This window comes from Seriola aureovittata, chromosome 17 (assembly GCF_021018895.1).
Source record: "Seriola aureovittata isolate HTS-2021-v1 ecotype China chromosome 17, ASM2101889v1, whole genome shotgun sequence".
Lineage (NCBI taxonomy): Eukaryota > Metazoa > Chordata > Actinopteri > Carangiformes > Carangidae > Seriola > Seriola aureovittata.
This window is the reverse complement of record NC_079380.1, coordinates 18,475,822-18,491,352: the sequence shown is the minus strand read 5'-3', so window position 1 is coordinate 18,491,352 and position 15,531 is coordinate 18,475,822. Positions and strand designations below refer to the sequence as shown.

Below are 15,531 nucleotides of genomic sequence, written 5' to 3'. Positions count from 1 at the left end.
TTCGTCTCCATTGCAACCTTACTATAATACCCCTCTTTAAGTGACTGACGGGACTGTTCTTGCTGACATAGGCTGATCATCCGAGGAAGTGTTGCTCTTCTGTTTTTCCTTCAAATGTAGGGTCGACTATAACTTCGGACCCCGTTTACTGACGTCTTTCCCATAGATCTAAATGTCACTTTAGTTACTATTCAAACACTGGCTGTCCAGCTGAGTATCTTTGTGACTGAAGCTCCTGCTCAGAATTTTTATACCTGCCGAGGGCACGACTCGATGTTAACTGCTTCATTGTACCATGCGGTGTTCGTGTGTGGAAGCACCTGCTTTCATTGTGTTTCTCCACTCATTTATCCAGGCTTTTCCTTTGTCCTCTCTCTGTATTTATTTTTTTTTTAATAAAAGGCTTCAAGGGACCTGCAGTCTGATGTGTGAAAAACACTTGTCTGTGTGGTTGAGGCTGCCGCTGTTTTGTCTGTTAGCAGGATACAGATGCAGTTTCACATGTGTTTTTTTGTGAAGCCTGAAGGAACTACCATGTACAGCAAGTACACGAGGACAAACACATGCACAGAGTTGATTTCCATCATTTCAGGGGACATTATACTGACTTATATTCAGTTCCTTTAGACCAAGCAGGAAATTCTTGTCCTCAACCCTTACTCTAAAATGAAATCCTCACAATTTGATTATGCAAACAAATTTATGTCCCCCAACATGAGTAAGTGCACACGTGTGTACACACACACGCACGCACAGGCACACAGGCAATCATCATCAATACATATGAAACTGTGAGTTTTAACATTAAAGTTTACCCAGAACCTAGACTTAGAAGCAGATAAACAATACAAAAACAAACCTACAGTGAGGGTTTAGTAAAATGAATAGAAAAATCATGATAGGCCATTTCATGTTTGGTATTTTATTACGTACGTGATGTACGTTACATAAACATCTGTCCAAATAATTTTTTTAACATAAAATCAATGGAATCATAGACAACAGTATTTCAAAACAGGGAATACAACTTTACAAGTTATGTTGTTGCTGGTATATTTATTCTATACGAGGAAGAGTCGCTCAAATCGTGATGTAAATGTGATGTAAACTTAACTTTAGATGGAAGGTTAACATCTCTCTATAAAACTCTGCTGATTTGAAAGGTGGAATGATTACAATCAACGACAGAGCAAAATCAAATGTGTGCTCAGTGGTTAACCTACATGGGTTCAATCCCCAGTTATTGGTGCCACATTTGACTCTCTGTTCTTGTGTCTCAGATACATGGGCCAGACGTGGCCATCAAACAGACCGGGGGGGTCTGGCACCAAGTAGTTCCTAGAGTACCTCCTCTTTTTGCATTCTTCATATGGGATGGAAATAAAGTAACGTTGGTTCAGCACGTCGATCAATGGTCCGTAGGTGTAAAGCAGGAAGCCCTCCACAATAAGGATGTGAGTCTCTTCCTCCTTATGGTCAGACTTTGGAACGATCTGATTCTGTGCAACCAGGGTCAATGAGGGCCAGTGGATTGATAGCCGAAAAATGTCCTTGTGCGAAATGGTTAAACGTCTCCACTGCTTGAACTAGTACATGATCAAAGCTTTAACTTCCCCAAATACCATGTATTAACAGTAGTGACAGTATTTGCCAGTATCATCTTACAAAGGAAGTCACATAGTTTATATGTATGATTGTGCCAAATTGAGCCTCTGACACTGCACTGGTCCCCCGCCTGCACTTTAACTTACATAAAGATAAGTCTGGTGATATTCTATATTTCTCTTATCGTCAATGAATCCCATAAAAAGACAAAAACAGACAATGAATTGATTCCATGATTAATCACTCTCCGTGTAACCCAGGGTTAATATATCTTCTCCCTCTGTGCCATAGAGCTTTGTTTTCTATTTTGCTGTTTGCTGTTAACACATCAATAAGCAACACCGTTAAACTGGGTGGCATGTTCCTTTACTATTACCCATTAACGTGGGCACTGAAGGTTATTTTGAGTCAATCCCATAAACACTATTCTGCAGCTGTAAATACTCACTTGAGGACATGTGTATTAATCCGCAGCTGAAAAGACTCCCCAACAAATATACTACTTTCTCCTGTTAGAGTTATGTTTAGTAACAACTACAGTGCCCAGCTGTTTTAGGAAAATCATTTATTCCACCTTGAAATTTAAATTCTATATTTGCAACCTGTTTTCAGAGATTTACATCTTCAGTAGGAACAACTTGTAATGCAAGAATCGAAAATGAAGAATGGACCGAAGTGCTTATTTTGGCCACCTCACCAAACTAATACCAACGTCGCTGCCTGTCACGAATTACAATTATGTTGTAGCTTTAATAAACGTAGCAATACTGATGTTATGGGCTTTCCTATGCGTGTTTCATATCTACCATAGCATATTCATATCTATCTAGTGCTGTGGTTCAGTATGGCCGCCATCAGAGGGTCTTCAGGTGGTGCTCTGCTCCTCTGTCACATGGTTGGAACAGTAGTCCTGGATACCTGGCGGAGGACAGAGGAGAGGAGCTAGTGTTAAAGAAAATAGTAGTTTTGATTAACTTTTTAAGATTTCCAAACAGATAACTATACTTCTGTTTTTTATCTTTGTGTTTGCATGCACGAGGCAAAAGCCCTGGTGACTCATCCACTACTAAAAAAAAAACAAATTTGATGCTTCAACTTTAATCTCATGCAGCACAGTTATTTAATTTCGATATAAACCTTTCTTCCCCTTTATGAGACTGGTTCCCATTTGTAAAGATATCACTTCCCCTTTCATTACGTTTAATCAGGAATTGGACCAACAAGTAAACCATCTAGTCATCAAAAACAATGGAGGGACTTCGATGGAAGTCAAAATATATCGTCGCGCGTCAAATGTCCCTTACTCAGAAATCTATCGAAATTCACAATATGATGAAAGAGGTGGACAAATGGGCACGGGACATGTTTGTGTATGTCTGTGTTGTGAATGGATTCTTTGTAAACACTCACTCTGCACAATGCTCTGGTACGCTTTAGCAGCAGGAGAGTCGGGTACTACGTTGAAGAAAGATTTGCCCTCGTCGCAGCTACGTGCAATCCGAGGGTCTAGAGGTATCTTTCCTAACAGAGGCAGATTCAGATCCGCACACATTCGCTCAGCGCCTCCGCTGGTGGGAGGGAAGATTTGTGATGTGTTCTGCAAGAGAGAGGACAAAGAAAAACCAAAGTTGTTGGCTGCATTTTCAGATTGTTTTCAGGGGGCCTAAACGACCTAGGATCCAGGTGCTGCTTGTTTACATGTCGAGTCCAGGAACGGAAAATATTTAAATGTTTAGATTAGATGTTCACATTTTCATTGTGAGGTCACTGTCATAATCACCATGAATTTTTTTTTTTTTGTAGTCTGTTTCATCATTTAATGTCAATAACAAATGAAATCACAATGGTGGTTTGAATGTGCAAACAGTAAAACTGAGTCTGACTTGTGTGTAACTGTGAAAAACATCACCTTCAACAGTGTTTTCAATATAGTATTGGCTCTGAATCTGGAGCGGTTTGATACTTAAATGTTTCTTTCTCTGTTCAAGCGGCTTATTATGGGACAGATGAAAAAAGGAGAATGGTCAAAATCAAGGCATTGGAGGCCAATATATCCTGACTTTAAGTCCCTAGTATGAGTCAAGCTACTGGAACACATTTCCCATAATGCAACTCTGTAGTGTGTTTTGTTAGATCTTACTTGTCTGGTAAATACTGACATCTGTCAAACTAAACCTCCCAACTGCGAAACACAGGCTCCCTTTCTTTCTTACTGTCTTTTAAACACATAAAACCAATCCAAGACGACCCTAATGACATCGCTATGACATCATCAGGGTTATTCATACAACTGTTTTCACAGACTGAGCAGTACACCTCAAAAGAAATAAACTGATGTCCATGTGCAAAATTGGTGGAGTGGCCCTTTAAGTACTTTAAAAATCGTGTCCTTTAATGAGGGATGATGCAGAAAGATAAAAATGACTAATATTTAAATTTTTTTTTAATGCATGATTTGCCCAGATGCTTCCCCAGTTCATGTACTGTACATTTCCATGCTTTTCATCCAGATTGATTGTGTTTGTATACAAGTGTGTCTGAGCATTACAGTTGTGGTCAAAAGTTTACATACACTTGTAAAGAACATAATGTCATGGCTCTCTTGAGTTTTCAGTTATTTCTACAAGTCTGATTTTTCTCTGATAGAGTGACTGGAACAGATACTTCTTTGTCACAAAAAACATTCATGAAGTTTGGTTCTTTTATGACTTTACTATGGGTTAACAGAAAAAGTGACAAAATCTGCTGGGTCAAAAATATACATACAGCAACATGAATTAGCAATTTTGGTGACTTAGAAAGTTGTGTCAATGAAATGAGCTTCATAGCAAGGCCTCTTAACTTCTTGTGAGTGATTATGAGTGACTACAGCTGGGGACTTCTCTGAGGCCATTTAAATAGGGCTCATTGGATACAAACGCCCACAAACGCTACAATGGGAAAGTCAAAGGAGCTCAGCATGGATCTGAAAAAGTGAATCATTGACTTGAACAAGTCAGGAAAGTCACTTGGAGCCATTTCAAAGCAGCTGCAGGTCCCAAGAGCAACAGTACAAATAATTGTTTGTAAGTATAAAGTGCATGGCACTGTTTTGTCACTGCCACGATCAGGAAGAAAACGCAAGCTATCACCTGCTGCTGAGAGAAAATTGGTCAGGAGGGTGAAGAGTCAACCGAGAACCACCAAAAAGGCAGATCTGCCAAGAATTAGAAGCTGCTGGAACACAGGTGTCAGTGTCCACAGTCAAGCGTGTTTTGCATCTCCATGGACTGAGAGGCTGCTGTGCAAGAAGGAAGCCCTTGCTCCAAAAGCGGCACCTTAAGGCTTGACTGAAGTTTGCTGCTGATCACATGGACAAAGATAAGACCTTCTGGAGGGAAGCTCTGTGGTCAGACGAAACAAAAATCGAGCTGTTTGGCCACAATGCCCAGCAATATGTTTGGAGGAGAAAAGGTGAGGCCTTTAACCCCAAGAACACCATGCCTGCCGTCAAGCACGGTGGTGGTAGTATTATGCTGTGGGGCTGTTTTGCTGCCAATGGAACTGGTGCTTTACAGAGAGTAAATGGGATAATGAAGAAGCCCGAAGGTTGGGTCTTGGGCGCAGTTAGGTTGTTCCAACAGGACAATGACCCCAAACACACATCAAAAGTGGTAATGGAATGGCTAAATCAGGCTAGAATTAGGGTTTTAGAATGGCCTTCCCAAAGTCCTGACTTAAATCCCATTGAGAACATGTGGACAATGCTGAAGAAACAAGTCCATGTCAGAAAGCCATCAAATTTAACTGAACTGCACCAATTCTGTCAAGAGGAATGGTCAAAGATTCAACGAGAAGCTTGCCAGAAGCTTGTGGATGGCTACCAAAGCGCTTAATTGAAGTGAAAATAGCCAAGGGACATGTAACCAAATATTAGCACTGCTGTATGTATATTTTTGACCCAGCAGATTTGATGATTTTTTCTGTTAACCCATAATAAAGTCATAAAAGAACCAAACTTCATGAATGTTTTTTGTGACAAAGAAGTATCTGTTCCAGTCACTCTATCAGAGAAAAATCAGACTTGTAGAAATAACGGGAAACTCAAGAGAGCCATGACATTATGTTCTTTACAAGTGTACGTGCATGTGAATCTGTCAGTGACCTTGCATTTCGGACAGACGAAACCGCTCATGTTCTCCACCACTCCGATGATTGGCAGCTTGACCTTCTGACAAAATCTGATCTCCTTTCGCACATCCTGCAACGACACCTCCTAGAGAGAGAGAACCAGACAGAGGAAACGGAAATAGCGAAACAGAAAAAGAAAGGCAATGCAAGACACGAGGGTGAGGTAGAAGGCAGACAGGAGAGAAGAGAGATAGGGAAGAAACAGAGTGAGAAGAGCGAAAGAGAAAGGATCCATTAATATTGTTTTCCCTTCACTCACGTCTGCTATCAGTGTTCCCTTGAGAAAAAGCTGTGTGTTTAGCTCTCACATATAAATGTGTTAGTTGTTAGAGTGTGAAAAAAATACTCTTTGATATCAAGAGCTAGGCAACTGGCCTCTTTCCAGGGGTAATTCCCACCTCATAGGTGGTGACTTTTGGTTAAGCGAGAGCTGATGGAATGAGGAAATGATTCAACTGCTGTCTGACCTCGTAAGTCCTGACTTCATTTAAGTGTCATATTTTCTTAGAATGAAAAGGACAAACAACTTAAACAAGAGCAGAACAGATTTTTTTTTCAAAAATCTTTAGTCCAAAGTCTGCTCCAAAACACTGCAGGTTAAGCACAGTTAGCCGTTACCCTGAGCACACAGGAATGTTGGCATGCTGACACACTTAAGACTTCTTTATAGCTACAATGATAATGGCGAACTGCTAACGTTAGCTGCTGCTTGATACCGTGCATAAACTGCAGAAGAACCTTCAGTATGGCATTTCATATTTTAGCCAGTATTAGCTCAAAGGACCACTGAGTATTGTCTTAGAATTGGAGATTACATGGGTTAATTCACAGTGTGTATGTCTATATTTATAAGATGGTCAATGTGTGTGTATTAGTGTGTTGAAAGGTCTGTAGCCAATTTAGTCCACACACCAACGTTAGTCTGTCCTTGTCATACAAACAAACCAGCATTCCTTATCAAAGCAGGTGTGAAATAATGTGCAGTCAGCAACCAAGCCTCAAAGTATTGTGTTGGGTTTATACGCGTGTCTGTAAAATGAATACATACCATCTATATACAACCTATAGCTTTGATAGTATATAATGTATACTTCAGGAGAGGACACCTGCAAATCCACAGGGTTTATTATTTTTCTGCTTAACTGTTCTGTATTTCATGTTGGGTGTTGCTACAATTTTGTGTTTTGTACTTAACTATTAAACAACTTTATATTGTGCCATGGCAGTTAGTGTGGGCAGTGGAGCTTAAACTTTTATGAGTTCATGATAAAATAGCATCCTCTGTTGGTTGCCATTTGGTAAAAACATTGTGTGAAATGAAAGCACTATCAAAAAAGTTACAGGGATCATCAAAGTTTTCACATTTTGTCATGTTGCAGCCTTATGCTAAAATAAGAAAAATGTCCCTCAGCAAGCTTCAACACTCATCAAACTTAAAACCCCATCCCTTGCGTGTCCGACAGATACGTTACAGTCATATGGGGGTTTTGTTTTGCCTTTCGGCACAGCAGATATGCAGTCTTATTTTCTGTAAGTGTTCCTGATCTTTCAGATCTTGTCTGGCCTAGACAGTTCCCCTTAACTGTCATTTCATAATGCCATTTCAGACAGTAGCCATTTCAAACTGGAAGTGCTATGGTTGTTTTTTTTAATAACCGCTCCTTCTTTGTAGGAGTCAGTTAGCTTCATTTTCAGATCCTCAGTTGGGCATAGGTTTTTTTTTTAGAGTCAGAGAATTTATCAACTCTGGAAATGTCATCAGCAAACAAGTTGTAACAAGACAATTAAGGCTAAATGAGTTCCTCAAGTTCCGATGATTTAAAAGTAGCAAATTGTTCAAACTTTTGCACATGCCACAAATACAGTTGGATTTTACTGGAGAAAGTAACAGTTTTTTTCAATGTCTGTTTGCTGCAGAGATTAAATTTACTTCATTTCACTTCAATGACCAACAAAATATGTCATTTTGAAAGCTGTGCCAATTTCTCTCAATCTTCTCAGAATTATTTTCCACTAACCCCCAATGGTTGGCTACTTACTGCATTTAGCTGTGGGTTACACATGTAGGTGGAGAGACGACTGGTGACACTTACAGGAGTATGGGGAGTGAGGGGTTTTCCACTTGTGACAAACTACTACACTCTATCATGGTCTTCCATTATACAGTCACCCCCTCTCTTTTTTCTCTTTTTGGTTTTCTTCTTTTATGATTGCTAATATATTCTGATGTGAATTCTAGACATAAGGTCTTTGCTTTTGATTACTAGAGACATTATAACAAAACCTAATGTTTAACAGAGATGCCAAAATATAATGCAGCTGTAGCAATGTTGCGTTTTGAGTATATGGCATGATACCCGTGTTTAACCGCAGCATCAGATCTTATTATCAGATCTCGTTTGTTGTCTAATAATCTCGTTGTGGTTTTTAGTGTCACTATCACTATTACTCTGTAGATTAAGGTAAAAACCACCAACTAAACGAACAAATCCAGGTGGTTATGGCAGAATTCCCCTTTACGGTTGCTGTAAATGCAGTTAGTGGGCGTCATTCACAAATATCGTCTTAAGTATTTTCTTAAGAACTTTCATAAGTTGTTCTTAAGAAAACTCTACAGGTGCATCTCAATAAATTAGAATATCATGGAAAAGTTCATTTATTTCAGTAATTTAATTCAAAAAGTGAAACTCATATTATATAGATTCATGACACACAGGGTGAAATATTTCAAGCCTTTATTTCTTTTAATTTTGATGATTATGGCTTACAGCTAATGAAAACCCAAAATTCAGTATCTCAGAAAATTAGAATATTGTGAAAAAGTTCAATATTGTAGACTCACGGTGTCACAGTCTAATCAGCTTATTAACAGAAAACCCCCTTGCAAAGGTTTCCTGAGCCTTTAAATGGTCTCTCAGTCTGGTTCAGTAGGCTACACAATCATGGGGAAGACTGCTGACTTGACAGTTGTCCAGGAGACAGTCATCAAGGAGGGTAAGCCACAAAAGGTCATTGCTTAAGAAGCTGGCTGTTCACAGAGTGCTGTAGCATATTCATAGAAAGTTGAGTGGAAGGAAAAAGTGTGGTAGAAAAAGGTACAAAAGCAATAGGGATAACCGCAGCCTTGAGAGGATTGTGAAGCAAAGGCCATTCAAGAATTTGGGGGAGATTCACGAGGAGTGGACTGAGGCTGGAGTCAGTTCATCAAAAGCCACCGCGCACAGATGTATCCAGGCCATGGGCCTGCCAAGCCGCTCCTGAACCAGAGACAACGTCAGAAGCGTCTTACCTGGGCTAAGGAGAAAAAGGACTGGACTGTTGCTCAGTGGTCCAAAGTCCTCTTTTCAGATGAAAGTAAATTTTGCATTTCATCTGGAAATCAAGGTCCCAGAGTCTGGAGGAAGAATGGAGAGGCACAGAATCCAAGTTGCTTGAAGTCCAGTGTGAAGTTTCCAGTCAGTGATGATTTGGGGAGCCATGTCATCTGCTGGTGTTGGTCCACTGTGTTTTATCAAGTCCAAAGTCAGCGCAGCCGTCTACCAGGAAATTTTAGAGCACTTCATGCTTTCTTCTGCTGACAAGCTTTATGGAGATGCTGATTTCATTTTCCAGCAGGACTTGGCACCTGCCCACACTGCCAAAAGTACCAATACCTGGTTTAATCACCATGGTATTACTGTGCTTGATTGGCCAGCAAACTCGCCTGACCTGAACCCTATAGAGAACCTTTGGGGTATTGTCAAGAGGAAGATGAGACACCAGACCCAACAATGCAGACGAGCTGAAGGCCGCCATCAAAGAAACCTGGACTTCCAACACCTCAGCAGTGCCACAGGCTGATTGTCTCCATGCCACGCCGCATTGATGCAGTAATTCAAGCAAAAGGAGCCGCGACCAAGTATTAAGTGCATATACATGAACATACTTTTCAGTCGGCCAACATTTCTGTATTAAAAATCCCTTTTTTTTATTGGTCTTATGTAATATTCTAATTTTCTGAGATACTGAATTTTGGGTTTTCATTAGCTGTAAGCCATAATCATCAAAATTAAAAGAAATAAAGGCTTGAAATATTTCACTCTGTGTGTCATGAATCTATATAATATATGAGTTTCACTTTTTGAATTGAATAACTGAAATAAATGAACTTTTCCATGATATTCTAATTTATTGAAATGCACCTGTAGATCAGGTTCATGTTCTTAAACTGCAGAATTGTGCAGGCACAGACAGACGTCACAAAGAGATACCATAAGGGAAAGTTGAGAAAATGCCAAAAATGAAAATCTAAAGATGGAGCACCGGAATCAAAACGCAAAATGAACTTTAGTAGTTCTGAAGTGGAGGTACTGCTGCAGGAGGTGAGCTGCAAACGAGCCGTTAAGTGTTAATGTAATGTTAATTTATATTAAAAGACCATAATGCTTTATAAAATAACAAAGGTTATTTAAAAAAATATATATTATAAATGACAAAAATATTATCTTATTATAAATAATATAATATATAATTGTAGAACAGAAGAAAACGCAATAACCACTTATTTTGCTCAAAAATCTCAGTACTCAAATGTGCTTAAGAGTGATCTTAAGTGTGCGTAGATTCTGTTCTTATCTAGAAACAAATCCCAAATCAGAAAACATTTGTGAAAGTCAGAATCTTCGTAAAAAAAGTGTGTAACTGGGTTTCTTCTTAAGAGAGGTTGGTGAATGAGGCCCAATGTTAGTTACTGCAGCAACTGTTATAGGTTATATGCTTGTCCATGTGTGTACCTGTGGTGTGGTGATGATAACAGCTCCATCAACGTGGGTGGAGCTTAGATACTGGACAATAGAGAGGTGCTCGTCAGAGGTGCCAGGGGGCGTGTCCACAATGAGGTAATCCAGCTCCCCCCAGTCCACATCTCTCAAAAACTGCTTGATCATCCCTGATTGGAGACGAACACCACACAATTTATAGTGGCATGACATGGAAAAAGTAAAACAATTTTTTTCTCACACACCCACCACACACACACCCCCACACACACACACCATTCTTCTTGGGTCCTCTCCAGATCACAGCATCATCAGGGCTGCTGAGCAGGAAACCAATAGACATGACTGCCAGGTTGTCTTCCACATACTGCAACGCACACACACAAACACACAAACACATATTTATGATATAGGCAACAATAATTTCTTCGAAGAATTAAACATAAAAAAAATTCCAGCAGCATAGTTTGAAGTGACTCACCACAGGAGACCAGCCTGAGCCACTCTGGTGAACCTGCGCACAAAACAACAGATTAGGCACGTGTAGTCCAACGTTAAAGCTTGATTACACAAAAAAATAAAACAAAAAACAAACTAAAACAAGATATGCACACAAAGAATTAATACAATATGTGGTTGGAAAAAAGTTTACCACGTATACTTTATGTAAAATGAAGAACATGGACACCGTCCTTTGCACAGATTTGTGATATTTACTCATTATTATGTGTTGTACCTGTACTATTATTCATTTTCCCATTAACTAAGCCACAGCTTACTTGCTCTCCCTCCAAGCCCATGATCCTTGGAATGGATGGACCACAGATATCTACATCCAGCAGGGCAACCTAGAAAGAGAAGAGCAGAGAGCAGAAAAACAAACCCCCCTTTAGTCTCTAGTGCAGTGGAGTCTGCAACAGACTCAGGCTCAGTTTTTTAATTCTGAACAACTGTCTGCAACAAGCATTGAGGGTGAGGACGCTGACCTCTTGAAATGTCTTAAAGGCTACAAAGAAGACATCAGAGAGGAGGAGGACTGACAAGGTTTTATCCATTGTCTTTGAACTACAGCAGCTTTTTATACAGCTGAACATGGTTATGCACACAAGTAGTTTTAACAAGACACACTGTGAAGGGTTCGCTTCTACTGATAAGTAGTGACACATCCCACAGTGTGAGGGAATGTGGTAAACATCAGGACAGTGGGGTGGGGAAGAAAAACACAGGTGTTTTTCCTATTCACATTAACACAGCTAAATCTGAACTGGTTTGGCCTTCCATCCTAAAACTAGCCAAGGTCTATGGTTTACAGTAACTGTGTCCACAATACACACTGACTTATCTTAAGTTAAACAGTGAACTGAATGGTGCTCTTGCCATTTCACTGATTAGCTTAGCTGCAGTTTAGCTAAACTATAACTTGTTGTACCACAGATTTACAGCAGCTAATCTGGGTACAGGGTAATGTTGTACATTAACTTGGTAAATGGCAATTTAACAAACTGTTTTTCTAATTTTGCAGTTCAGAGAACAGATTAGTCAGTGCTACAGAAAGAAATCAGGAATAACAACAGAGCCTACAGAGGTTTTATCAGGAAGCTGCACATTTTGTTATCACAAAGACACTTTTTTTTTTTTTTTTAATCAAAAACAAATTTAAACCCTGTTACTGGAAACATTGCTTCTACAATAATGACCCTATTGCAATTCAATCTGTTAAATACATTATGTTCTATATATAATATTTTTCTCCTCAGGTGACTCATACAGTGTGTGGCTGTTCTGAATTGACCCCTTCAGTTTGTCAAATAGACAATAACCCTCTTTCTTGATGCAGATGTGGCATCTTTTAAATGTACTTACACAATATAAGTAGTGACACACTGGTAAAAGTTTTGCCTTAATAAGTTTATACATGGTGACTTTTGAACTTTTTAGAAACTAATAATGAATTAATAATGTGGTTTGAAATCTTCCCTTATGCTTAACTTGATGCCCTTGAACCATGTCAACAGTGACCTCTAGTGGCACTTTGATGATTTCTGCAGGACAAGGCGACTGAGTTTAGACTAAACCTCAGCCAGTGTAAACGAGGCACAGCAGGAGGTAAATAGACACAAACAACACAGTTTTAAACGCATCTTAAAGTAGACAGTGAGGGGGCGTCGAGTAGCTCAGTTGGATGAGCATCCTCCCCATGTGTAGAGGCTACAGTCCTCGCTGCAGGTGGCCCCGGTTCGGACAAGCCCTTAGCTGCATGTCATTCCCCCTCTCTCTGCCTCCCCATTTCCTGTCTTTCTCTACTGCACTATCAATAAAGGCACAAATAGCCCGAAAAAAAAAAAAAAAAAAAAAAAAGGAAGGTGACTGAGATTTCCATGTCTTTTTTGATTACAAAGCAGGTCTAGGTTCTATATAAATACTGTGAAAGTATCAAAGCGCTCAATCCACAGAGAAATCCACACAGCTCATATTCACAAACTGCCTTAAAAAGAGCCATTGGGACTTCTGTAACTTTGTGATGTCACAACGAAACTGTCACCACCTCAGCTATATAGCACGGCTCACCTGGACCCACCATCCAACCTTTGTTTTTTGTTGTTTTAACTTTATTAACTACACAAGACCAAGTGGCCATTCTGCCACTGAGCTAGTAGCTACTAGAGCACAGGCAGCACAGAGAGACGCTTGAGAGAGATGTAAAATGCAAACACAAACATTACCTCCTTTGTGCTGTCACTTGCCAGGGCGTGGGCCAGATGGGCACTGAATGTGCTCTTCCCCACTCCTCCTTTTCCAGATAACACAAGGATCTTGTGTGTGACTGTTGACAGCTTCAGTCCTATCTCTGCTATGGCTGGGATGAGAAACAGGGGGAGGAGTTGAAAGATGGAGATGTGTGAAGCAGCAGAACAAGACTCCTCACTTTTCCTCTTGAGTTTGAATCAGCTTCACCATGAGTCACTAAATTCAAATTTAAGTCCCCCACTAATCCCACGTGGATTTGTTGAACTGTCTAACCCCAATGTATATATCAAATTACCATAATATCAAGGTGTGTTAACAATCTTACCAGGGTCTGGGGCCTTGGTGGCTCCAGAAGCACACAACTTCTGGTTGGGGCAGCCCTGACATGATGATGTCTTTCCTGCTTGCTCACTTGTTGTACCTGGACAATCTGAAAGGAGTAATAGGAATCCAGTTATTATTGTGATGGCTATATCAGAGCATCTTAAAACAATCTGAACCCAAAGTATGTTCTGGGCCTGGTTCAGGTGGCTAAAACCCAACTCTACAGTTGAGCTTCTTTTCTTTAACCTCATTAACCCACCTGGAAACTGGCATGTCATTTCAAAATCCAGCTGTGCAGAAAAACTCACATGACTTTCTTTTTGATTCTAGAGGATATATTTTAGCTTCCAAACACACTAAACGCGCCAAACAGAATCTTGAGGAAATGTGTAAAAAATCTTGCAGAAAACATCTGGAATATTTCCATTTGATGGACTGGTGTGGCCATCAAAAACATGAGGTTTCGGGTTTGAATATTTCACCCTGTGCAGATATCCCACAGCTACAGATTAGAGAGGAATATGATCATTTTAACAAAGTCAATTAAAAGGGGAAGCTGCTTTTATTATACAATTCCATACTGCAGATTAATATGATTAAAAGTGGTATTCTATCGAGAAACACCAGGTGGTCATTTTTCACTGTGTTTCTGGACCCTGAAAACTGTGTCACAGTGAATCAGCACAATTTCAGGCAGCACTGTGGCGCTTCATTACAAACTCATTCAATACTGTTTAACTGACCGTCGGTATTTACTATTTACTAGTACTTGTCCAGACAAATTTCTGTTTTGGCATTAATCCGCTGATGTTTATCTAATTTAATCTAACTATCTAACTAACATTTTAATAACTGCGTCACTGAACTTCACAATTGACGAAGCAATTTGTTATTCGCTCTGACTAAAATGTCCCAGCACTGCACGTCCAGGTGGCGATATTATAACTGATGAACCTGCCTGGATGTAAAAACCCTGGAAAATAACAGGAATATTTTAAGTGTAGTCTTGTCAACAGTAAAACAGACGTTTGTTTAAAACACACCACAACCAGTGAGACGTTATTACAAAACGCCAAATCGCGAACCAATAGGTTTATGGTCTAGTAGATACAATCCACATAAATTTAACTTTTAAAAATCTTACGTTCATTAGCATTATCTGGTACGTCCGACATCTTCACACAAGCGTCCGTCAATGAAAGTCTTCCCTCGTTGATGGTTCCGGATACGCACAACAGGAAACTTCTGTGGCGTCGTTTATAAACCTCCTTCTCTGGCAACAACGCATCTGTTTGAGACATGGACTGTGTGAAATAACATGATAATAATGTATTAAAGAGTAAACACGTCAGGCTCATACGATTCATTACATTTATGATTCAGCCGAACTAAACTGGTTTTCGGTGCTTTATTCAGTTAATTCTAGTCTTTTCAGTCCGCTTCTGCAAATGTCCAAGTATATCAAAGTATACACGAAATGAACCTATAATATAAACTAAAGAAATAGCCATTGTAAACAATGTCTGGCTCCGCCCCTGTTAGCCCAAACTTAGGTCTGTATTCAGGGGACATGCTCCCCCGGGAATTTTTTCCCCCATTCATGGCAGCTACATGCACTGTTTACTGCATCAATCCATTTGTACATCATTTGGGAAAAACATGATAGTTGCCGAGGAAAAAAAATCATCCCAAGCCTGTATCATATTTTGAATCTAATTGTCTCCATCATTCTGAAACCACAACACTTTTGACAATGACTAATTTTCACTACTGCCACACAAAAAGAGGCATAAGTTGTCTGATGACAGAGGTGGGGAATGAATTTGCTATTTTTGTTACACTATGCTGGAGTAGAGTTCAAAGAATTAATGTTAAGATGAAAAATCTACATTTAAATCCAGACCATAATAATATGTGCTGCTCTAAA

At 39.7% G+C, this 15,531-nt stretch overlaps 1 protein-coding gene across 1 annotated transcript; it reads right to left on the bottom strand.

The window, feature by feature from the left end:
- Nucleotides 1–906: 906 nt before the first annotated feature.
- nubp1 (nucleotide binding protein 1 (MinD homolog, E. coli)) lies at nt 907–14,893 on the bottom strand. Its single transcript, XM_056401709.1, has 10 exons — nt 14,749–14,893; nt 13,606–13,710; nt 13,256–13,389; nt 11,312–11,380; nt 11,014–11,046; nt 10,809–10,899; nt 10,548–10,702; nt 5,750–5,860; nt 3,016–3,202; nt 907–2,523 (listed from the first exon to the last, which is right to left on the bottom strand). Exons 1-10 carry the CDS (start codon nt 14,777–14,779, stop codon nt 2,471–2,473), a joined length of 969 nt encoding a protein of 322 aa, XP_056257684.1. The 5' UTR covers nt 14,780–14,893; the 3' UTR covers nt 907–2,470.
- Between the last annotated feature and the right edge of the window lie 638 nt (nt 14,894–15,531).